Raw genomic sequence first — 25,899 nt, 5'->3', positions numbered from 1 at the left:
CTCAAAACCTTCAAACAATCAAGAAAACTCATCAAAACTTTGAAAGATTTAGAGAAAACATGAAGATCCCCCAAGGAAGATCATGGTCTCACCTCTGTCTGTGGATGGAAAGAAAATCTTATCCATTCACCGACCTAGGGCCTTTTATAGGTGGCTGGCCAGACCACCTTCGGCGGCCTAACGTGATTCCAAACTCATGCATGTTCGGCGGCCGAACCTGGCATTTCTTTCTTGGTGCTTTTCTTTCAAAACCTCATTTCCTTTTATACTTAAAACATTAAAACATACTCAAATACTTTAGAAAAATATAATTCCTACCCTTCTAGAGGATTCCGACATCCTGGATTCCACCTGAAAGTAGAATTCCGATGCCGGACTCTAGCCGGGTATTACAATCTCCCCCCCTTAAGAATATTTGTTCCCGAATATTCCACAAACAAGGAAACACATAAAAAGGAGGAAAACTAACCTTAAAACAGATATGGATATTGCTGGAGCATAGACTCCCGTGTCTCCCAGGTGCACTCTTCTAGATTATGGTGGTTCCATAGGACTTTCACCATCGGAATTTCCTTATTCCTTAGCTTTCTGATCTGCGTGTCTAGGATCCTCACTGGCTACTCTACATAGGTGAGATCTCCAAGGATCTCCACTTTAGTCTCACTAAGAACCTTACTTGGATCTGACACGAACTTCCGTAGCATAGAAACATGGAAAACCGGGTGAATTTTTTTCATAGAAGCAGGTAAATCTAGCTTATACGACACATTCCCGATCTTCTGCAAGATCTCAAAGGGTCCGATGAATCGTGGAGCTAGCTTACCCTTCTTCCCAAACCGAACCACTCCTTTCATTGGAGACACCTTCAGTAATACCATATCACCCTCCTGAAACTCTAACTGCTTCCTGCGGATATCTGCATAGTTTTTCTGTCTGCTCTGAGCAGTCTTGATTCTCTCTCTGATCATGAGCACCACTCTGCTGGTGATCTGTACTAGCTCCGGCCTTGCAAGAGCCGCCTCTCCTACTTCTTCCTAACAAACAGGTGATCTGCACTTCCTCCCATACAAGGCTTCATAAGGGGCCATCCCTATGCTAGCATGATGGCTGTTCTTGTAGGCAAACTCCACCAAAGGTAGATGCTGCCTCCAAGAACCGCCAAAATCTAACACACATATTCTGAGCATATCCTCTATGGTTTGGATGGTCCTCTCTGACTGTCCTTCAGTCTATGGATGGAAAGCAGTGCTGAAATCCAACCTTGTACCCATAGCACTCTGCAGACTCCGCCAAAACCTGGAGGTAAACTGAGGTCCTCTATCTGACACTATAGACACTGGAACTCCATGCAACCTTACTATCTCGTCCAAATACACCTGTGCTAACTTGTCCACAGAGTAAGTACTCCGAACAGGGATGAAATGAGCAGATTTCGTCAGTCTGTCTACAATCACCCATATGGAGTCTAACCTGTTGGACACTGCCGGTAAGCCCACCATAAAATCCATAGCTATGTTCTCCCATTTCCACTCTGGAATCGGTAGTGGGTTAAGCATTCCAGCCGGCTTCTAATGTTCCAGTTTCACCCTTTGGCAAACCTCACAGGCGGATACAAACTGTGCCACTTCTTTCTTCATAGCTGGCCACCAATATACTCTTTTCAGATCCTGATACATCTTGGTGGCTCCAGGGTGAACACTGTATTTTGCATTATGAGCTTCCCTCATAATGTCTCCTTTCAGACTGATGTCATCTGGTACACATAGTCGATTCCCATAGCGGAGGATCCCTTTGCTGTCAAATCTAAACTCTGCACTGTTGCCTGACTGAACAGTCTTGGCAATTTTCACTAACTTAGGGTCCTCATGCTGTTTTTGAGCTACCTGCTCCAGAAACACTGGTGTCACTCGCATTTGTGCTATCAAAGCACCTATACCAGACAACTCTAGCTGTAGCCCTTCGTCGATGAGCTTATAAAACTCCATCACCACTGGTCTTCTCTCTGCTGCTATATGGGACAAACTGCCAAGTGATTTCCGGCTTAGGGCGTCTGCCACAACATTCGCCTTACCCGGATGATACTGGATCTTGCAATCATAGTTACTGAGCAGTTCTACCCATCTTCTCTGCCTCAGATTCAGCTCTTTCTGACTCAAGATGTACTGTAAACTCTTATGATCTGTGAAGATCTCGCATTTAACCCCATAAAGGTAATGCCTCCATATCTTGAGTGCAAAAATAACTGCTGCCATCTCCAGGTCATGAGTGGGGTAATTCAACTCGTGCTTCTTCAGCTGTCTAGAAGCATAGGCAATCACCCTGTCGTTCTGCATCAAAACACAACCCAATCCCACTCGAGACGCATCATAGAACACTGTGAAGTCTTTATTACTGACAGGCAGAGCTAACACCAGTGCTGATGTTAATCTTCTCTTTAGCTCTTCGAAGCTCTCTTCACACTGGTTCGACCACATGAACCGCTGATTCTTCTTAGTCAGTTTGGTCATATGAGCAGCTATCTTTGAGAAGTCCTGAACAAACCTCCTGTAGTAACCTGGCAAACCCAAAAAGCTTTTAACCTCTGTCACTGAAGTGGGTCTGGGCCAGTTAGCTACAGCCTCTATCTTCTAGGGATCTACCTCAATACCCTCTGCTGATGCCACATGCCCCAAGAATGAAATGCTCCTCAACCAGAACTCACACTTAGAGAACTTGGCATACAAACCATGCTCTCTTAGTGTCTGCAGAACTGTCCTCAGATGCCGAGCATGCTCCTCTGCATCTCTAGAATACACTAAGATATCATCAATGAAGACAATAACAAAGTGATCCAGATACTGGCTGAAAACTCTGTTCATGAGGTCCATGAATGCTGCAGGGGCGTTCGTCAACCCGAACGGCATTACTAAGAACTCATAATGCCCATATCTGGTCCTGAAAGCTGTCTTTGGCACATCGGCCTCTCTGACTCTCAACTGATGATACCCGGACCTCAGATCTATTTTAGAGAAACAACCTGCTCCAGCTAGCTGGTCAAATAGATCGTCGATCCTAGGTAGAGGATACTTATTCTTGGTAGTGATCTTGTTCAACTGCCTGTAGTCGATACAAAGTCTGAGGGATCCATCCTTCTTTCTGACAAACAGCACTGGAGCACCCCAAGGTGAGGTACTAGGGCAGATGAAACCCTTATCTACCAACTCCTGTAGCTACTCTTTCAGCTCCTTTAACTCTGCTGGCGCCATCCTGTAGGGAGGAATAGAGATAGGTCTGGTACCAGGCAGCAATTCTATTTCAAACTCTATCTCCCTATCAGGTGGTAGTCCTGTAAGCTCGTCTGGGAAGATGTCTGGAAATTCTCGGACTACTGGTACTGAGGCTGGTTCCCTAACCTGTCTATCTAGCTCTCTCACATGAGCTAGAAACCCCTGACAACCCCTCCTAAGCAACCTACGAGCCTGAAGGGCTAAGATCAAACCTCTGAGTGTACTCCTTCTGTCTCCTCTAAAGACACACTCTGACCCATCCTAGTCTCTGAGACTGACTATCTTGTCTCTACAGTCCAAGGTAGCACCATGTGTAGATAGCCAATCCATCCCTAGAATGACATCAAAATCTGTCAAATCTAGAACAACCAGGTCAGCTGGAAGGCATCTACCCTCTATGAACACTGGACTGATACGACAGACTGACTCTGCCATTGATGGGTCATATTTGGGTCCACTGACCCAGAGAGGACACTCTAACTCAGAGATCATCAGACCCAATCTCTCCACGGCTCTCGAAGCAATAAAAGAGTGAGAAGCACCGGGGTCCATCAAAGCATACACATTAGAACACCCAATGATGAGATTACCTGACACCACTGTGTTCGACGTGTTTGCCTCCTCCTGAGTCACAGTGAAGATCCGTGCTGGGGCTACTTGACCTTCACCTCGGGAACCTGCTGCTGAAGAAGAGGCTGACCCTCTCCCTCTACCTCTGCCACTACTCTGAGGTATGGCTGGAGCTGCTGGCTGAGCTACACTGCCTGAGCTCATCTGCTGGGATGGTGCCATAAAGGTCGCTTGAGGACATTCCCGTGCAAAATGTCCCTCCTGCCCACACTTATAGCAAGCTGTAGATCCCATCCGACAAGCTCCTCTGTGCTGTCTCCTACATCTCATGCACACTGTACTGCTTGTGCTAGAGCTTGAGCCACTACCCATTCTCAGACTAGACTTGATCTTATTCCAGAACTTGCCCTTCTTAGCTTTAAACTTCTCTCCCTTCTTGCTGCCAGAAGCTACTGCACTAGGGGTCTTAGAACCCGAAGACTGTGCCACTTGCTGTTTTACTGTTCCCTGAATGATGGCACTCGCCTCCATCTTCCTAGCGGCATCCACAATAGAGTGGAAACTCTTTTTCTCTGCTGGAAGAATCAAGGAGGAATACCTGGGATGCAGTCTCATAGTATATCTCCTTGCCTTCTTCTGGTCAGTGTCATAAGCCTGACCCACATACTGAAGCAAATCTAGGAACTTGTCTGTATATTCATCTACACTCATCTCTTCAGTCTGCCTCAACTGCTCAAAATCTATTACTTTCATCTCCCTGGAACTATCAGGAAAAGCCCATCCAGCAAACTCATTGGCGAACTCTCCCCATGACACGCTATCCAACCTGGGGTCCACATAATTCTTGAACCACTCTCGAGCCTTCTTGCATTTCAGTGTGAACCCTGCCATCTCAATGGCTCTGCTATCATCAGCTCCTAACTCATCGGTTATCATCTTAACCGTTCTGAGATACTCAAATGGATCATCTCCCGTATTGAATTTGGGAGCATCCAACTTCAAATACTCTGTCATTTTCACTTTGCTTCCCTCAGCTGAGCTAGGTTTAGGTACTTGGACAACTGGTGCTGTATCACTTGGATCTGGGTATTCCGAACTGGGATGGAAAGGTGTGGGTGGATACATAGTATATGGTGAGTAAAAAGGAGGATAAGGCATATAAGGCATGTAGGTAGGATATAAGGCAAAGCTAGAGTAATCCGACGTACTCCCCATCGGATACCCCGGGCCCGCGGAAAGGGTGGATAATGGGGTGGATAACCAAACCCCGAGGCCTGAGCGCCTCCCTGAGACTCTTCCATACCCTCTTCCGACCTATCCATACCCATGCTTTCTTCTCTTTGTTGATCCACATCCATAGCCTCCCTCATTTCATCTGAGCTCCCTCCTTTTTCTGCTCCTCTTCTGCTCTCGTCAAAAGACCTTCTCTGGTCCCTTGACATACCCTCCCTGCTTGATCTCTGAGACCTCGCCCTTGGCAACGTAGGAGGACGAGCAGCTGTACCCTCACTTGCTGGTGGGACTCCAGTCAATCGTGCAGATCGACGAGTTCCTCTCATCTTAGCTTAGCTTACTGGAAAACAACACACCTCAGCATATAAACATCACCTAATATCATAACACATTAGCATTACATATCAACAATGCACATGCATAAATCATGGCATTTCACATCAGCATATAGACAGGACTCAACATCCTATCCTAGTGGACATGATTTCCTATTGTGCTTGACCTACTATAACCTTTATGAGCCCGACATTCTATCTAGGTCCGACCATATGAACCTAGGGCTCTGATACCAATCTGTAACGACCCGAAAATCGGACCGCTACCGGCACTAGGATCCAGATCGACTTAAGGTCGCCGGAACCCGTAGCAAGCCTACTATGCTCTCTGTGTACCTGTAAAATCCCATACATGATCAAACATTTTCTGTAAAAACATAAAACTTTTCTCTGTACCAAGGCTCAACCTGTGCACGCACTATCTCTGTACTACAGAACCCCTTAGTAGAGCTTGCTCTAGACGGGTTAAAACTCTTACTATGTTAAGCCTGGTTTTCATACTTATAAAAATATTCACATAAAAATAAACAGACCATGTATACAAAAGGATGTACAACAGAGGTCAAGCACAATACTCTACACTATACAATACTAAAACATCTCTTTACAATATTACATGTCCACAGTATACTATTACAACAATTCTTTACTCTTCCTGTACCCTGCTGAACTTCCCCTTAACTCTGATCATGCAAGACTGGGGTTAAAGGAGAGGGATGAGCTATACTAGCTCAGTGAGTAGAACAATAAAAAACATGTTAATAAACATGCTCAAATGGAATGCATCACATCACAAGTAGATCACCCATCTCAGACGGACAGATTCAAAAATCCCTCTGTTCTGTGCCCGACCCGCGAAGGAGCTCTTCAGGACTTTATCACGCACCCTATGGTGCTCTGTGCCCGGTCCTCTCAGGGCTCCTCAGGACTTTACTCGGAGGGCTAATGAATCCAAACTATGTCCGATCTGTACAAGCATAGAATAATGCAATGCGTCACATTAGTGTAGTCTAGTGCACTCAACCTATTACATATCATGATGCATGGAACATGCTAAAAGCATTTAATTTTTCAATTTAAAATATTAGGTTTAGTTCCACTCACCTCTGGCTGACTCAGAACTGACTCTGCAAACTCTGAAGCAGTGCTCACTGCTGCTTTCTTCGGTTCCGCTGATCCGTTCCTACACAGGTGGACTCAAATGAGGGACCAAAATAACTCAAAGACATCTCTAGAAAACTCCCCAAAATCCCCCTAAAACATCTTAAAATAATCAAGTAAAACATGCAAAAGAAGGCTGGGCAGGGCACTTTCGGCGGCAGGTTCGGCGGCCGAAAGTCCCTTCCAGAGCCGAACCTCAAGCACTTTCGGCGGCACTTCGGCTGCCGAAAGTCCTCTCCAGAGACGAAAGTCCCTAACCTTCGGCGGCACCTTCGGCGGCCGAAACCCCCCTCCGAAGCCAAAAGTCCAAACTTTCGGGGGCAAGCTTAGGCAGCCGAAACCACTTCCTTAGCATGTTCAGCGGCCGAACCTTCATACAAAACTTACCCAACTTCACTCAACATGCAAACCTCAACTCTACAACACACATATACTCAAGCATAGGCACAAAGGGGTCCAAAACTACCTTAAAACCCCAACAAACAACACAACACAACACAACACTTAAACATGCTTTGACCATAAATCACCCAAAAACTCAACTTAACCTAATCATGCATCTCTACCCATAAAACTTGCAAAACTCATGAAAAGAAGTTCAGGATCTTCACTTACCTCTTGAAAATGAGAGGATAAACAATCCCTACGTGGAGATATGGAGAAACTCTTCCTCAAAATCTCCAAACTTCAAAACTTTGGTTTTTAGCTCAAAACCTTCAAACAATCAAGAAAACTCATCAAAACTTTGAAAGATTTAGAGAAAACATGAAGATCCCCCAAGGAAGATCATGATCTCACCTTTTTCTGTGGATGGAAAGAAAATCTTATCCATTCACCGACCTAGGGCCTTTTATTGGTGGCTGGCCAGACCACCTTCGGCGGCCTAACGTGATTCCAAACTCATGCATGTTCGGCGGCCGAACTTCACCTTCGGCGGCCGAACCTAGCATTTCTTCATTGGTGCTGTTCTTTCAAAACCTCATTTCCTTTTATACTTAAAACATTAAAACATACTCAAATACTTTAGAAAAAAATAATTCCTACCCTTCTAGAGGATTCTGACATCCTGGATTCCACCTAAAAGTAGAATTCCGATGCCGGACTCTAGCCGGGTATTACAATATCTGAAAATTTCATAAAATAAAAAAAATTTGCTTCTTAAATTACATTGGCTCACAAAAGCATTTGGAGTAAAGAGAATTCTCCAAGCCTACTTTGCCAACATCGCTAAGTTAAAGCAATGGAGATTATGGAAACCCAACCCACCAAAACCTTTTCCAACACACATTTTGTCCCAGGAATGACAATGAATACCTCTGTTATTATGACTATTCGAACCTCACCATAAAGAGTTTATCATTTTCTAGATTTCATTATGTTGGTAGGAGAAAGACACTCATGCAATAAGAAAGAATGGTTTGGACTATACATTTTAATAACACTTCCTTATCCGCTCGAGAGAGGAATTTTCCTTTCTAACTACTAATGCGCCTCCAAATACACTCCTTCAAAAAAGGAAAAATTTTGCCTTTTATTATTCCCAGTAAGGAAAGGTAGGCCTAAATATAACTCATGATCCAAAGGTAAAGAGACCCTAAATACACTAGAAACAGAAGAGTGAACCTCCCTTAGGACATTAGCCAAGAAAAAGATGCCAAATTTATGAAAATTAATAGCCTAACCTAAAGTGTTCTCATAAATTTGAAGAATATATTTCACAACTCTACATTCTCTCACATCTTCTTTATAGAAAAAGAAGTTATCATCAGTAAATAGTAAATGAGATATAGAAGGTCCCTGTCTGCAGATCTTGGCTCCATAAATGAACCATCTGGAGTAGCCCTTTGAAAAAGAGTTGATAAGCCCTCCTCACAAGTAATAAAAAGGAAATAAGAAATGAGATCTCTTTATCTAAGAACTCTGTGAGAATGGATCGGGCCGCAAAGCCCAATTTCAATAGACATAACTTCAAGTACTTCCAATCCATCTTATCATAAGCTTCTTTACTGATATCTATTTTCAAAACTACATCACCCTTTTGACCCCGTGTTTTACACTTCATATAAAGGATAATCTCAAAAGCAATCAGCACATTATCAGTAATAAGTCTTCCAGGGACAAAAGCTGATTGTACAGGTGAAATGAGCTCCGATAGAATCTGATTCAATCGGTTAGCTAGAACTTTCGCCAAAATCTTATATAAGACATTACATAAAGAGATAGGCCCTAAGTCTTTCAAAGATGTGGGCTTGTCCTTTTTAGAGATAAGAACAATGAGAGTATCATTAAGTGAATAAGGAAATCTGTCGGATTAGAGCCAACTCTGATAGTTGGAGAAAAATGCCAAAATTTATGAAAGAATGCAAGATTTAGGCCATTTGGGCCAGGAGACTTGTTTGGACGCATTTGGAAATTAGCCCTCTTGAATTCAAGAGCATAAAGGAGCTAATAACTTGTGGTTCATATCATGAGAAACATGCCTGTCAAGCTAACTAATTATCGGGTCATAGGTTCCTAACGAATCTGAGAAAAGATCCTGAAAATAATCCATAACCAAACAACTCATACCTTCCTTATTACTGGCCCACCTGCCATTAGAAATTTGCAATACATCCACATGATTAGTACGCTTCCTTATGGAAACTTGAGCAAAAAAGAATAAGGTATTTTTGTCACCTTCCATAAGCCAAAATGACTTAGATTGTTGTTTTCAATAAGCTTCCTCACAGCAATAACTCTATTAAGATCTTGTTTAAACCTATTTTCAATATAAGCAAAAATCTCATCTTCTTTCCCTCTACGAGCCTCAAGTTCTCTTTGAATAGCATTTTAAAATTTTCAGGTAATGTTTTACTCCAAACCTGCAATCTCTGTCCACAAGCAGACAACCTAGCAATGACATCCTGACCCATTGATTCCAACCAAGCCTGATGTACTACATCAAAAATATCATAGAGAGAAAGCAAAAAACTCTCAAACTTGAAACGTCGGCTTCCACTAGTCCACTTGGGCCCATTCAAATCCAAAAAAAATAGGGGAGTGATCGAAAAACTGAAGTCACAAGGTTAGATAATGTGTAAGCACCAAACACATCCAACCAAGAATGGATAGCAAAAGCTCTGTCAAGCCTCTCACAAATTTGTAACCTCTGAACCCTGACTTTTTTCCAAGTAAAACTATATCCTTGTAAAGATATCTCAACTAGGTGGCACTCATCAATAGTCTCCCTAAAACCATGAAGGAGATGCTCAAGGTGTAGCTGACTACTTCATTCGTTAATAGAACTCAAGAAATCATTAAAATCTCCGAGACATACTCAAGAGAGTAGAGACCGTCTAGCAAGCTGACATAAAATATCCCACGACTTTCTCTTTCTACTAAGTTCAGGACAGTCATAGAAACCAGTAATTTACCAAGACTGAATTATTGGAATTAGACACAGTCATATAAATAAAGTGAGCTGATAGAAATATCATAGGCATTCTTCTACAACACGGCTAAACTACCACCATGACCCAATCGATCCATACTAAAAGCACCATCATAGCTAATACATATTTTTATTTTATCTATTTTATCAGAATGAACACGAATTTCACACAAGAAAATAAAGTAAAATCTTTTGACAATTACAAGATTTTTCAAAGCATGAACTGCACGGGAATTGTCAAGACCCCAATCGTTCTAGCTTAAGTAAATCATGGCTAAGATGACCTTGGTCACTAGTTCCGCCCATATCAAGGAATCAGGTACTAAAGAACTGCTAGCAAAGAGTGCCTCCCCTAAACCACTATGCTCAATACCAAGTTGAGAAGCAGGGCTGAACACTTGGTCGGTTCAATTTTGAACTGAACCGAATAAATCGAAAATCAAAATTTTAGTATTTATAAAAACCATACCGAATTAATTTTGGACAGAAATCAAATTGAATCAAATCGGTCTGATTTGATTTGATTCAGTTTGATTTGATCGGTTGGACTTTTTAATATTATTTTTATTTTTATACTTTATTTTTAGTATTATACAATTTAATTGAAATATTTCAACGTTAATTATAGTTTAATCTATCTATATTATCAAAAACATTATCACTGATCGGTTCGATTCGATTTTTTAAATTTCTTTTACTAAAACTAAATCAAACTGAAATAATTAAAATCTTTGAAACTAAAATATTAAATAGAAATGAATTAAAAAATCAAACTAAAATTTTGAATTAATTCGATTGGATCGATTTTTTTTTATTTAATCGAATACTACTCACTCTAGTGGGACCGTAAAATCAATTAGAGGCGATTTATTGCTATCTTCCAACTCAATGAACACATCTTTTGAACCAATTTCATTCTCTCGAGGTCCATAATTTGATCCTTCAGGCGGGTTAAAGTTTGAACACCTTCCATGTCATCTTCTCCTGGCAAGTGAGTAACTAAGGTTGAAAGTTGAAACCATCCACCACATGCTCTCCATTACGGTCCTCCAACCATGTTGAAGATGAGCTATATTGGTGGAGAAAAGATGCTCACAGTACCGCTCCGAATGACCAATACACCCACATAAATAACAGAATGTAGGAGCCTCTCATAGCGAAACAGAGCTTGAACAACACGCCCATCCTTATTTAACACTTTTTAAGTCCTTTTGAGTGGCTTCCGAATGTCAAGCAACTCCCTTGCACGCATATATTGTTGCAATCCCCTAGTAATTATTGTGAAATAATATGCATTAAAACCACCTACAAAGTTGCCCAACAACACAGCCACACTCTTATTACATAAACAATTGGCAAATTGTGAATTTGTACCTAAAACTGAACATGGAACAAGGGAACTTCAATGGAAATATCTCCAACCTGCAAATGGTGTAAAATTAACAACGCATTGTTGAAGGTCCAAGGTCCACCATCCAAAACACGCCTCAAATCAACAGAATGAAAAAACTGAAACAGTAAGATCTTCGATGCCAATTCCTGCATAAAAATGCCGCAACTAGGTCTCCAAATGCTCGACAACGTGTTTCGCATAGCCCCAAAATTGACTTGTCGATCTGTGAGCAGTCGACCAACAAGACTGAATTCCTTGAAGACAAATTGAGATGCATCAATAGCTGACTCGAGAGGAGGGCCTCCTTGCCACCAACCAGATGAAGAGCTGCGATCTTTGATTCCATGGCTGTGGACTTAGAAACGAAAAGACAAAAAGAAGAATTTGTAGAGAAAACTCGCACTGAAGGGACATGCGATGCGAGACTAAAACATGCCAAAAGGCAGCACTATAATTTGTAAAAAACTATTTTGTTAATTTTTAATATTTTATTAAGATTATAATAATATTAAAAAATCTTTTTTTTTTCCTTCACATAACGTGAGAGTCTACTTTGTTTAATTCATTTTTTTTATAAGTGCGAGCATTCTATCAAAAATATTCTGGAGTTATATATATGTATACATATTCATTGATAAATTTGGCAACACAAGAACAAGTTAAACACGATTAAGAAAATACAAGAACATAAAATGGAGAACCTAAGTACACTTAACTGTGTTAATGTGAGTTTGGTTGATTGAAAAAATTCTACTTATTAAAATTAAGGGAATGAAAAGTGTAATAATAAATGTATTTAAGTAATTAAGAGAAGTTTTATGTTGAACATCCGATTTTCAATTCCCAACTAAAAAAAAAACACTAAGAGAATGGAAGAGATGAGAGATGAGTGGCTCACAGCCAATGACCTTAATAACCATTCTGAGCCTCTCTTATTATCATTTTTTTTTTCAAATCTATATTATATATATGCATAAAAAAAATATACACAAAGAGAAGAAATTAGACGGACTGCTATACTGCTGCTATATAAACAGAGAATGGCTTGCTTAAGTGGTTACTGTAGCAGCTTCGTGTGTTTTCCTTCGTCAAAACCCATATCAAAAATGGCTGCAACATCTGTGAAAGCAGAGGCCATCGCTATCGAGAAATCTGGTGTCAAGATCGTAAGGAATCCTCCTGAATCCAAACTCACCGAGCTCGGCGTCCGCTCTTGGCCCAAGTAAGTCTCGCTCGCTATCTGATTTTTTTATTTTTTATTTTTAGCAATCCGATTTCTTCAATTTTTGCAATTTTCGCACAACCCAAATGAAATTTTTGTAGTTTCAATTTCTGGGTTACTTTAGATTTTCCTTATAAGTGGAATTTTGATACTGATAAATGAACAGGTGGGGTTGCCCTCCAAGCAAATTTCCGTGGACATATTCTGATAAGGAAATATGTTATCTTCTGAAAGGTGAAGTGAAGGTATATCCTGATGGATCAGATGAGGCTGTTGAAATTGGTGCTGGTGATTTGGTTGAGTTCCCAAAAGGAATGAGCTGCACTTGGGATGTTTCTGTTGGTGTAGACAAGCACTACAAGTTTGAGTAAACCATTATTTCTTTTTCTCATATGAATAAACTACTGATAATGAAACTATTTGCTACATGTATGAACTTCTAACTAGTTTCCTAATCTTATTCACCCTACTTTCTGGCCTTTCCTTTTATTTGTGGACCTTTGAGATCGAGTATGCCTTGGTGCTATTCATTAGTTAACTGAATTCTGTGGCAAAGATTTGAGCTTCAGACTAACAAGTTCTGTGACCTAGAATTTGATGAAACTGCAGAACATATATGTTTTGCACTGCTTTAGATTCTCAGATTTTGAAAGTTAAAAATGGGGCAAAAATAGGAGTAAGATGGTAGCTTACGATATCCTTGCATGTGATGTGTGCCTTGAACTCTACCATGCTCTATTAACAGATTGTTCAGATTGATGGAAAGTAAGGGAGGAAATACACTTCTTCTATTTTTTTTCTTTGTTTAGGGAGGTTAAATAAAAAAGGGAAGGAAAATAATTTTTTTAATCCCTTTGATCATTCTCTACAAATTTGGAGAGAAAATAACACAAAGTAAGGAGAAAAGTTTATAAAATGATATCTTTTACTCTTGTAAATTTACTGAAATTTGTGAAGACTTGTACATGTGTAAAGAGTAAAATTGTAAAATTATATAATTGTTTCTTTCCTCTATTTTTCTAACTAGCAGAAACATTTTTATTTTTTTTGTATTGAAATTTTCCTTCCCTTATTTTTTTTTCTTATTCAAACAAGAGAAATTAGAAAGAATGAGGATTATAATTTTGTTTTCCCTCGTTATTTTCTTTCCTTTCTCATATAGTAACCATACAAGGTGTTAAATTGTAAGTTGTAGTAATTTTGTCGCATGTTTAATTCAATGTGTTGGCTAAGTTTATGTTTAAGTGGCTTTGATAGACTCATCTCTTTTTGGAAGCTAAGTTCTCACCTTTACAAATACATGCTTATAATTTGGCCGAAGTTGTGTAATATGACCCTGTTTAATTGACATCCCTTTTGAGTGTTACTCTTTCTTTTGTTGCATAATTTTGTTAGCTTGCTTGTTAGTATTTGTTAGAGAGGCAAATGCATTGGGTGTATTTTGGGACCTGGCTTCTGAGTGTTATTCTCTTCTATTTCTCGTAGCACTTGGGAGTTTTAATTAGTGTATTTGCTCTCTTCTTCACTTGTGGGTACTTACACTGAATCATATAAATTGTATCTTCTCTTTATTTTCTTTTTATTAATTACTTTTTTTCTGTGTCTAATTGATTTTCCATAATAATATATGATATAAAAAAACAGAAAAATGGGTATGCAAGCTGGTGTAATATTTATTTGGTTTTAGTTATATTGACACAAAAGTTTGAGATTGAGAAATATGATTGCAACATTGATACAACATGAGATGTAAAATTCTGCAATGTCTTAAAGGAAATAGGGTGTTGCTTTCACTATTAGCCATTGATTTTGGTAGAAAGGGTGGCTCTTTATCCTAAGAGCTTCCAAGTTAAACATGATCAGGATGAATGGAGCAGAATAAAGGTGTGTGACCTACTAGGAAGTTGTCAACTAATATCAGAGCAAGTAAATAAGCTTCGAGTCTCATGGTCATTGCTAAAGGGAGATTATTGGCCATATGGGTGGTTAGTAAACAACATTTCACTTGAGTACCATATATGAGCATGGTGCTTTGTGGACGATTGTAATAGAAGATGTGTCATAAGCGCATTTTATCACTCGCAGCAGCTCGATATGTGGGGCTCTGCAATGCTTTGAAGGAAACAGAAGCAGTCTGCAGAAATGGTAGAACGTGATTGTAATAGCTCCAAGGTGAAACATGCTCAAGGCGGAGCAGTGTGAATATGGATGATGTACTGGGAAGCTCTCAACCAAAAATTTTAAAAGCAGATATACTGGTGAAGGGTAATACTCATATTTACCAAATCTGCAGCACAGTGCATTCTTTATGTTTATTTCATAACAGAATCTTAATGAAAATGAGCCAAAGTACAAGTTTGCAAAAATTTTCCTACTTCACCTAAATGAGAGAGATCACTCAGAACTTTCAAGCATGTTGGTATCTCATTTTACAGAACTTTTAAGCATGTTGGTATCTCATTTTACTTCTTAATGCAACTAAGAAAATGGAAATTACGAATCAACTCATTTAGATTGTTTGTCAATACAGAAATGTGATTAGGGCATATTCCAAAAGTTATATATTGATAAAATTATTAATACATATAATGACTATTTTCTTTTAAATATGGAGTTATTTTGTTTAAAAATAGCTAAATTTTTAATTAGACTAGAAATACATTTTTTATTAAACAATTTTCTAAGAGCTTCAAACCCAAAAAACATAAAAATATTTCTTTCATTATATAGAAAAAATTATTATTTAATTTTTACAGTATAGAGAAATTCATTAGTTGATTTCTGAATTTTAAAAAGTTTATTAAAATTTTTGACATTTTAAAAAATTTATTAATTAATTTTTCTGTTAATTTTACGTGTTAAATATTTTAAAAAAGTTCAAAATACTCTTTATACAAAATGATTAATTAATAAATTTTTTAAAAAGTTCAGAATCAATTACTATATTTATTTAGTAATTTATTAGTTAAAATTATAAAGATAAATAATCTAAAATTATAGAGACAAATAGTAAATAGTAAAATACAAAATTAATGAAAAGATTAGTTAATATACTTTTGATTTCTTAAAACATAAATCACATTTTAATATATTTTTTAAAATTAATTAATTAATTAATGAATTTTCATATATTATAAAGATTATATAATAATTTTTACTTATTTAAAATAAGCTTATTATTTATGGTTTTATATAATTTCATTCCGTATTTTAAATTTTACAATTATAATTATTTAATTTTATAATTTTTAAAATTATAAATATTTAATTTGTAGATTTTATTAAAAGATTAAATAATTAATAATTTAAAGAATTGAGACTTGTTAATGTATTTTTGAAAATAGAATAAGCAAATAATTGATTTTATTAAAATACAAGGAGTAAATGGTATGTTACCATAGGTACTGGCTAGTAATGAGGCGTTACGCGTTCTAAAGAAAACTTTCAGGAAGGCATTGGAGTTGCGTCGCTTTCATGTATAACAGTTGTCACTTCTCAGCAAAAGTGAGGCGTGGCCTAAACTTTGATAGTGGTCCTTTCCCCTGTGCCTTTATGGATTCCGAGAACTACCTTGTCCATATAACAGTTTGCCTTCACGTCGTTCACCCAACAAGGGCCAAAAAAAAAAAAAAAAAAAAAAAATAATAAATAAAAAAAATTACCCTCTAATTTTGCGTTTTTTTAAGTTGTACCTTATAATTTAATTTGTAACGAGATAAATTGTGTAGTTTTATGAAATTTTTCTCCTTTAACATGCTTAATAAATCTTTACGTGATATTTAAAAATTAATTAAAAATATTTTTTAATTAATTTAAATTAAATTTTAACTTTTAAAATTTTATAAGACATAATTTAGTCCATATATTTTTAAATTTAATTATAAAATTTTATTTTATAATAAAATAATTATTTATAGTTATCTTTATATTCTTACAAAATGGTCCCTAAATATTATAATTACTTATTGATATGGCCCAAAAAAGTTGTGCTGCAATTAGTCAACTTGCAAAAAAGAGAATATAAGGTGATTGACACCTACAACAACCATTCTAATACTCAAATCAGTAAACTGAGGAAAAAGGCAAGTATAATGTAATGTTTATAACTTAAGAGTAGTTGTGTCAGAATTGCATATTTTAGTCTCTGTGATTATTAATTTTTATATTGTAAAAAGATAAAGTTAATTATGACCAATCTCTTTAGAATCCGATTGGTACCGGCTAATTAATAAGCGTAATGGAGATTTGTTGAATTGTAACTGCTAACAGTAACTTTATATGAAGACTCGACCTATTTAGAAGAGGGCAAGTCTTGATGAAGAACCGGATGCTACAGTGTCCGGGTCTTCCTTTCCATAGGTGGGACCGCATATTGGCTTATCAGACTCTTGTCATGGCTTATTTTGGATGATCGTTGTGTTACATCAGAGGTCCCTCCGCTGGTTTTCGATTCTTCATATTCGAAAGTAACAGTTGTTGTAATACCCGGCTAGAGTCCGGCATCGGAATTCTACTTTCAGGTGGAATCCCGGATGTCGGAATCCTCTAGAAGGGTAAGAATTATATTTTTCTAAAGCATTTTAGTATGTTTTAATGTTTTTAAGCATAAAGGAAATGAGTTTTGGAAAGAAAAGCACCAAGGAAGAAATGCAAGGTTCGCCCGTTGAAGGTGAAAGTTCGGCCGCCGAACATGCATGAGTTTGGCTTCACGTTTGGCCGCCGAAGGTGGTCTGGCCAGCCACCTATAAAAGGCCCTAGGTCAGTGAAATGGATAAGTTTCTTCCATTTTCACAGGCAGAGGTAAGACCATGATCTTCCTTGGGTGATCTTCATGATTTCTACAAATCTTTCAAAGTTTTAACAAGTTTTCATGATTATTTGAAGGTTTTGAGCAAATCAACCAAAAGTTTTGAAGTTGGAGATTTTGAGGAAGAGTTTCTCCATATCTCCATGTTGGGATCGTTTATCTTCTTGTTTGTAAGAGGTAAGTGAAGATCCTGAGCTTCTTCTTGTGTTTTATGAAGGTTTTATGGAAGTTTTTGGGTAGAGATGCATGTTTAGGGTAAGTTGAGGTTTGGGTTGATTTGTGGTCAAAGCATGCTTAAGTGTTTTGTTGTGTTGTTTGTTGGGGTTTTAAGGTAGTTTTGGACCCCTTTGTGCATATGCTTGAGTATATGTGTGTTGTAGAGCTGAGGTTTGCATGTTTGAGTGAAGTTTGGGTGACTTGTGCATGAAGCAGAACAAGTTTCTGCCTTACTGGAGAATCCAGTTTCGGTCTCCGAAAGAGGGTTCGGCCACCAAACATGCTAAGGAGATGGTTTCGGCTGCCTAAGCTTGCCCAAACTTGCCCCCGAAAGTTTGGACTTTCGGCTCTGGAAGGGAGTTTCGGCCGCCGAAAGAGGGTTCGGCCGCCGAACATGCATGAGTTTCGTCTCTGGAGGGAACCTTCGGCAGCCGAAGGTGCCGCTGAAAGTGCTTGAGTTTCGTCTCTGGAAGGGACTTTCGGCCGCCGAACCTGCCGCCGAAAGTGCCTTGTCCAGCCTTCCTTTGCATGTTTTTCTTGATTATTTTAGGATGTTTTAGGGGGGTTTTTGGGGAGTATTTTAGAAATTTTCTTGAGTTAGTTTGGTCCCTCATTTGAGTCCACCTGTGTAGGAATGGACCAGAGGAATCAAAGAGATCAGCAGTGAGCTCTGCTTTAGAGTTTTCAGAGTCAGTTCAGAGTCAGCCAGAGGTGAGTGGAACTAAACTTAATCTTGTTTTAAATGAGAAATCAAATGCTTTTTAGCATGTGACAGAGCATATTTTAGCCCACTTTATCATGATATTAATGATGTTTATTTGCACCTTTTCTGCCTAATTTTATGGTTTTGTTCATGTTTTGCAGAAATTAGGTGTGAAAAGACAATCCGGAGAAAATGCTCTTAAAACTGCCAAAAAGTGCCAAATATGGAAAGTTCCAAAAAAGGAAAGTTTTCATATATGGAAAGTTCTAAATAAGGAAAGTTTTCATATATGGAAAGTGCCAAAAAGGAAAGAATCAGAAAGCACAGTCAGCAAACTGTTCGAAATTCGAACTGCAGAATCTTTCCTGCCTTAATTAGAACATGGGCCAGGAAAGGAAGGTTTTCAAATAAGGCAAGTTTTCAGAAAAGGAAAGTCTTCAAATGAGGAAAGTGCAGAAGCAAAAGTAAACAAGGAAAGCTCAGTCAGAAGATTATTTCAAATTCAAATCGCAGATCTTTCTTTCCTTGTTCAAAGATGTGCATACACTGCAGCAGTCATATCTTCCTGTTTAGGCAGCAAGATCTCAAGGAGATGCTCTTCCTCTTCTGCATTCAGCATTCAAAATTCAAACGAAGGCTCCACCTAAAAAGGAAAGACTGGACAGATATATTTCCACTTCTGCACATTAATGACTGCATTCTCCTGCCTCTTTTGCAATCCATGCGCGTGCCACCTCTTCTGGAAGCATGATCCGCGCGTCCTTCCTCTTCTGAAAGCCTTGGTACGTGCATATTTCCTTATGAACATCAAGCCACGACTTTTCTTCCTCTATTGGCAGCCTTGGATCGCTCTTCCTTCCTTTTCAAGCACAAGGTACGCTCCTTTCCTATTCTGAAGGCAATCTGCGCGCCAACTTCTTTCTGAAGCCTTGCAGTCCGATTCTTTCCTCGTTTGCAACAACTTGGGCAGCAAGTTGCACATGGGCAGCACCTTGGGCAGCCTCTACACTAATTAGGAAGCAAGGTCAGCATCTAAACTTATTTAGGAAGCACAATCTGCGCCTCCTTCCCTTTCTGAGACCAAACCGCGCGCATCAACTTCCTTTCGCAGTGCATTTTCGCGCAGCCTTCCTTCTGAAGCCGAAAAGCGCGATTCTTTCCTTTTCAGACACATCTTGGGCAGAAAATACCTCTTGGGCAGTAAGTATGACCTAGGGCAACACTTTTCAACTATAAAAAGCCACATAAGAAGCCTCTACAGGGTCTTTACACTCCCCTTGGGAGACACCTACGGGATTGCAAGTGACATCTTCTCTTTTTCTTCCTTTCTTTATTTTTAGTTTTTGTTTCAGCCATGAGTGGCTGAAACCTTTTTTCTAGTTGAGGATTTGGTGAAACTTTGGTTGTATTTTTGGATTGAGAGACTTGAACTACATGGTTAATCTTTAGTTGCTTTTCAATATTCATGTAATTTGGTGCTTTAAGATATTATTGCTTTGTCGTGCGGATCTCTATTGATCTTTGATTTCAAGGTAATATATTGTTGTTTGAATAATCTTAGTCCGTATTTGCTTGGATTGCTCAAATATAAGAACACTTGGTGTAAAAACTAAGGAAATTGCATGATCTAGTGTTGTCTCCATGCATGTGGGTGACTAGAATTGGTTCTCTCTATTTCTTTATGCGATTGACTATTGTATAAGGCCTGTGGCTCAAAGACGTTCTTTGGCAATTGTTAATTAGTAATTAATTGGAGGACTATCCCTAATTGATTTAACCTAAAAGAGAGATAATGGATGTGAGAAGCTTCTTCAATCTCCATGGCCAATTTATTGAATCAACAAAGGAACATATGAGTCAATGATCAATCCCATCAACTTAAAGTGAATCCGAATCTTCAACTAGAGCTTTTCTCTTATTTGTTTTCTCTTTATTTTTATTATTTGCTTTACTTTATTGTTTCCACCATTAGTTTAATCAAATCAATCTCAAACCCCCCTTATTTACTTTACTCGCAATTTATTTTCATTGTTTATTTATTTTCTGTTTATTCATTTGGTCTACTCAAGGAAGGTAAATAAGTATCAATTCCCTGTGGATACGATCCTTTTACCACTGTCTACAGTTTTAATATTGTTGGTAGTTAAAAAGGTTATTTATTTTGACCGGCTTCGACAACCGCTCTGTCAGCATGATTCATACACCATGATTATGCAATAGGTTGCTTGCATTAGTATTCACGAAGATGTTGCATTGCATTTTATGTTGTTGATGTGGATGGAATGTGGGTGATCCATTAGTCTCTGAGAAAGACCAGGTGCCCATTCTACGCCCTGGCACTAGTTATGAGGAAGTCCAGGTGCCCATTCTACGCCCTGGCACGAGGTAGCAGGTAAGACAGGAAGACCAGGTGCCCATTCTACGCCCTGGCACGAGTATAGGATGTCGGGACTATTGGTGACACATTCATCCTTGTTGTGAATTGTCTGTGATATGATGCATTTCATTTGAGCATGTTTAATGAACATGTTTTACTGTTCTACTGACTGGGCTTGTATAGCTCATCCCTCTCCCTTAACCCCAGTCTTGCAGGGTCAGAGTACAGGGGAAGTCAGAAGAGTACAGAAAGAATAAAGAGTTTTTGTAATAGCATAGTGTGGACATATATTATTGTAAAGAGATGTAATAGTATTGTATAGAGTTTAGTGTTGTGCTTGACCTAGATGTGTTGTAAATCCTTTTTGTATACATGATCTGTTTATTGTATGCATATGTTTTTGAAAACCAGGCTTAACATAGTATGAGTTTAACCCGTCTAGAGCAAGCTCTAGTAAGGGGGTTCTGTGATACAGAGATTGTGCATGCACAGGTTGAGCCATGGTTCAGAGCAAAGTTTTATGTTTGTACAGAAAATGTATGATCATGTATGGGATTTTACAGGTACACAGACAGTATATGTAACAACCCGGAAACCGATACCCCTCTGTAACGGCCCGAACCGCCACCGGCGCTAGGATCCAGATCGACTTAAGGCCACCGGTGTAATACCCGGCTAAATCCAGCATCGGAATTCCTATCATCCGATGGAGTTCAGGGATGTCAGAGGTTTCTAGAAGGGTAGAGTGAAGGTTTTCTAAAAGATTTTTAAGAATGATTGTTTTAAGTATTTTAAGGATTGAGTTTTGAGGAGAAAAGGCTATAGGGGACAAAGGCCAGGTTCGGCCGCCGAAGGTAAGTTTGGCCGCCGAAAGTGCCCAATGTTCGGCCCCCGAAAGCTCAAGTTCGGCCCCCGAATGTTGCATGGTTTCGCATGCGATTCGGCAGCCGAAGCTGAGTTGGACAGCCAGCTATTGTGCACTCCTCAGTCACTGTTTTGGACAGGTGTTGCCTCCAAAACATACACAGAGGTTAGGCCACGTCTCCTATGACTCATCTGCAAGGTTTTAATCACCCATGCACAGGTTTGAGGGTGGTAAAGTGTTTTGAATGTTTTGAAAAACAAAAAGGAGAGTTTTGGTGGTTTGGTGAAGGAGAAGAGGTGTTGGTGCATAGCTTTGAGTTCAGATTGTCTAGCTTCTGTTTTCACGAGGTAAGGGAAGTCTTTAAACTTGTTTTAATGATTTATAACAGCTTTTAAAGAAGTTAAGGGTAGAGTTGCATATATAGGTTCTGTTTTGCTGTTTTAATGGTTTATGCATGATTATGTGTTATGTGTGTTGTTTGTTGGGGTTGATAGGTAGTTTTGGACCCCTTGGAGCATATACTTGAGTATATGTAAGTTGAGGTTTGGAGTTATGCATGTTTAGAGAGGAGGAAAGGATGGAGGAGCTAGGTTGCGGGTGAAGCTGAGTTCGTGAAGAACTCAGGTTCGGCAGCCAAAGGAGTATTCGGCCGCCGAACCCCTTGCATGGTGGCTTAGGCTGCCACAACTTGCCCCTGAGTGTTTTTGAGGTTCGGCTCTGTTTGGAGGGTTCGGCCGCCGAAAGTAGAGATTCGGCCGCCGAAGGTGCTTGAGTTTCGGCTCTGGATAGGACATTCGGCCGCCGAACCTGCTGCCGAAAATGTTCTGTCCAGCCTTCTTTTGCATGTTTTATGTGATTGTTCTAAGAGCTTTTAGAGGGGTTTTGGGGAATTGTTTATGAGTTATTCAGAGTATGTTTGATACCTCACTCGAGTCCATATGTGTAGGATTGGACCCGAGAGATCGAGGAGGTCATCAGGAGTAGTAGTTGCAGAATCAGTCAGTATCTGCTTGAAGAGCAGAGGTGAGTGGAACTAAACTTAATATTTTAAATTGAGAAATGACACGTTTCTAGCATGATCCATGCATCATAAAATGCCATGTTATGTATTAGGTTGTGTTGCATTAGAATCCACGAATATGCTGCATTGCATAAGATGTTATTTGTGTGGATGAATGTTGAGTGATCCATAGCCCTTGATATCAGTTGTGATACTCTGAGAGCATATGAGATATGGCATGAGATAGCCATACCAGGTCGCCCCTGGATAGTCCGGGTCGCTCCTGGTACTATGAGTTAGACAGCTGGGCTGTCAGAGCAGAGATAAGAATAGTCCAGGTGATGACTTCGTCTCCTTGGCACAGTGGGACATGTTATGTTATGAGATAGATAAGAGTAGTCCAGGTGATGACTTTGTCTCCTTGGCACAGTGGGACATATTGTGACATGTAGTAGAGGGCTATTGGTGACAAGTTCATCCGTGAGATGATATATTTGTGATGTGATGCATTTCATGAGAGCATGTAATGAATGAATTGTTTTATTGTTCCTCCTCACTGGGCTGTAGTAGCTCATCCCACTCCCTTAATCCCAGTTTTGCAGGTTCTGAGATAGTCATGAGAAGTCAAAGTCAGCAAGAGTACAGAGGAAGGTTATGCATGAATGTATGTTGTAATAGCATAGTGGACATGATGTAATTAAAAGATTAGTTGTAATGTAATGTATAGATATGTACTATCATATACTGGAAGACTTGTGCTTTCCCTAGTGTCATTGCTATAGTGTGATGTATGATTAATCCCTTGTACATGAATCCTATTTTACGTTTCTTGATGAGAAATGTGTGAGTTAGGCTTAATGTATGGCTTCGATGAGATACCAGTGGGATGTGTTACAGATTAAAAGGGTTTTAATCCCTTGAATCACAGCAGATAGTAGTCCCTGATATAGGACCGGAGGGCCATTTCAGATTGACATATCTGAGTAGCAGTAGTTAAGCCTACAGAGTTTTACAGGATTGTTGAGTTGATTTGTCTCATGTATGGGATTTATCAGGTATACAGAGAGTTTAGTCGGCTTGCTACGGGTCCCGGCGGCCTTAAGCCGATCTGGATCCTAGTGCCAGTGATGGTTCGGGCCGTTACAGAGGGGTATCGGTTTCCGGGTCGTTACAGATTGGTATCAGAGCATAGGGCCTCAAGAGTACGATGTGTGGAGTATTTTTGTTCAAGGAATAGAGCTAGTTCACATCGGAATGAGGTGTTGTTTTGTATTGGAGGGTAAGCACAATAGGTAAAAATCATGTTCACTAAGATAGAATGTGGAGTGTTGTCTTGCATGCTGATATGGAATGCCATGATGAGATGCATGTGCATTATTGATATGTTTTCTATATGTGTTGTGGATTCATGTGTTCTCACATGGATCATTTGATGTTTTGTGTGATGTTGTACTTTTCAGAAACAGGATGAGAGGAACTCGTCGATCTGGTAGATTGACAGGAGCTCCGCCAGAGAATGAGGGCATGGAAGCCCATCTCCCTGGTCTGCAAAGGGCAACATCAGATAGTTTAAGCAGAGGAGGTACATCAAGGGACCCTAGAAGGTCTGTTGATGAAAGTAGAAGGGGAGTTGTTCAGAGTGGTATGTCAGGGTTCATGAGAGTCGTAGAGGAGGATGAGCAGAGCAGAGATGGTAGCTTTGACATGAGCAGGTTAGGAGGAGATATGGGTGAGTCTCAAAGAGGCACTCAGGCCTCAAGATTTGTTCCACCTCAGTATCCGCCCTACTCGTGGGGGTTAGGGTATCCGATGGGTGATACAGAGGGTTTCTCTAGTTATAACCCATATCCCACCTTTATGCCCTATCCTCCCTTTTACCCACCATATCCACAGTATACCATGTTCCCACCTTTCTTTGGTTATCCAAGTTCAGCAAACTCTACCTCAGGGAATGTTGCACCTCCTCCACCACCAGTAGAACCAGTAGCCTCAGTTATTCAAACACCTAAGCCTAGTTTACCTGGAGAAAGTATGGTGCAGATGACAGACTATTTGAGGTTAGATGTTCCCAAGTTTGAGACGGGTGATGATCCTTTGGAGTATCTTAGAACCGTAAAGATGATAACTGACGAGTTGGGAGCTAGTGAGAGTAGAGCCATTCAGATGGCAGGGGTCACATTGAAATGTGAAAAAGTAAGGGAATGGTTCAACCAGTATGTGAACCCAAGGGTAGAAAGCTTATCCTGGGAGCAGTTTTCTACCGATTTTGCAGGATGGGCATTTCCAGATAGGTCAAGGGAGTATAAGGCGAGAGAAGTTGAGCAGTTAAAGCAGACAGAAAACATGAGTATAGATAGATACCCAGAGAATATGGATAGTTTTTCTTTGGGTGAGGCTGCTGCAAAGAGGAAAAAGAAAGTCCGAGGCTTGAAAGGGTCAAAGGAAAAAGAGTTCTGGAATAGGTTCAAGTCTAGTATGGGTTTTAGCGATGGCTCGAGTTCTGGTTGGAAAAGTTCTAGATGTACGAGGTGCGGTAGGATGCACAAGGGAGTCTGTCTAGTGGGGACAACAGCATGTTTCAGGTGTGGACAGGAGGGACACATAGCACGTGAGTGTTCCACTGTGACGTTGATAACACAGTCCCATCAGACAGCTGTAACACCCCTTACCCTCTCAAGTGTAGACAGAGTAAAGAATGTCACAAACTATGCCTTTTTAGACATATCAAGACTAAACAATTTCCTTTATCAGTAAATACCAAGTTTCAGATAGTCCAAGTAAATTGTATAAAGTGATTAAGGTAAATGTTTAAACCGAAATTTTTTCAGAGTCTCATCTGTTTCATCAACATTTCAACCTGTAGCATATATGAAAAACACATGCAAAAATATGAACTGTTATTTGACATCTTACTATTCTTTGATTTACATAACTTTCACAACTCACTCTATTTAATATGTACATGCCAAAATAAAACTATACTATGACTCAGAGACTCAAAACAACCAGCTATGATAATGGCCTTGATATCTGATGTAAACCTCTGATGAACTTCGCGTGCCTACTCTATCTACAACCTGCGTGAGGTAAAAACCAACACGCTGAGCTAATGCTCAGTGGGTGATAACAAACAAATAACGAAGTAGAGCAAACAAGTTCACGTATACAGATAATCAGGTAAATAATTACAAGCTAGTAAATGCAAACATGTTAACACTCACTAATAAGTTCACAAGATCAAGTATCAATCTTTATTAAGATCTTAGCCCTTATAAACACATAGTAGGATCGACTAGGTAGATAAGGAATTATAACGGTAGG

General features: G+C 39.4%; 1 protein-coding gene and 1 long non-coding RNA gene across 2 annotated transcripts; one reads left to right on the top strand and one right to left on the bottom strand.

Moving 5' to 3' along the window:
* Nucleotides 1-10,842: 10,842 nt before the first annotated feature.
* LOC122722318 lies at nucleotides 10,843-12,274 on the bottom strand. The gene is made up of 2 exons (XR_006349284.1): nucleotides 11,418-12,274; nucleotides 10,843-11,300 (listed from the first exon to the last, which is right to left on the bottom strand). It is a non-coding gene; the product is annotated as an uncharacterized LOC122722318 (long non-coding RNA).
* Nucleotides 12,275-12,359: 85 nt separating this feature from the next.
* LOC110604426 lies at nucleotides 12,360-13,099 on the top strand. Its single transcript, XM_021742583.1, has 2 exons — nucleotides 12,360-12,610; nucleotides 12,777-13,099. The coding sequence occupies exons 1-2, from the start codon at nucleotides 12,429-12,431 to the stop codon at nucleotides 12,979-12,981; spliced, it is 387 nt and encodes a 128-aa protein (XP_021598275.1). The 5' UTR covers nucleotides 12,360-12,428; the 3' UTR covers nucleotides 12,982-13,099.
* Nucleotides 13,100-25,899: the final 12,800 nt, after the last annotated feature.

Source organism: Manihot esculenta, chromosome 17 (genome assembly GCF_001659605.2).
Source record: "Manihot esculenta cultivar AM560-2 chromosome 17, M.esculenta_v8, whole genome shotgun sequence".
Classification (NCBI taxonomy): Eukaryota; Viridiplantae; Streptophyta; class Magnoliopsida; order Malpighiales; family Euphorbiaceae; genus Manihot; species Manihot esculenta.
This window is presented reverse-complemented; position numbering and strand designations above follow the sequence as displayed.

What these genes read in the sequence shown, in the direction of transcription:
- LOC110604426 (XM_021742583.1), top strand. Translation starts at nt 12,429, where the DNA reads ATGGCTTGCTTAAGTGGTTACTGTAGCAGCTTCGTGTGTTTTCCTTCG. An exon ending in GGCGTCCGCTCTTGGCCCAA is followed by an intron (nt 12,611 to 12,776) that starts GTAAGTCTCGCT and finishes ATAAATGAACAG; the next exon opens with GTGGGGTTGCCCTCCAAGCA.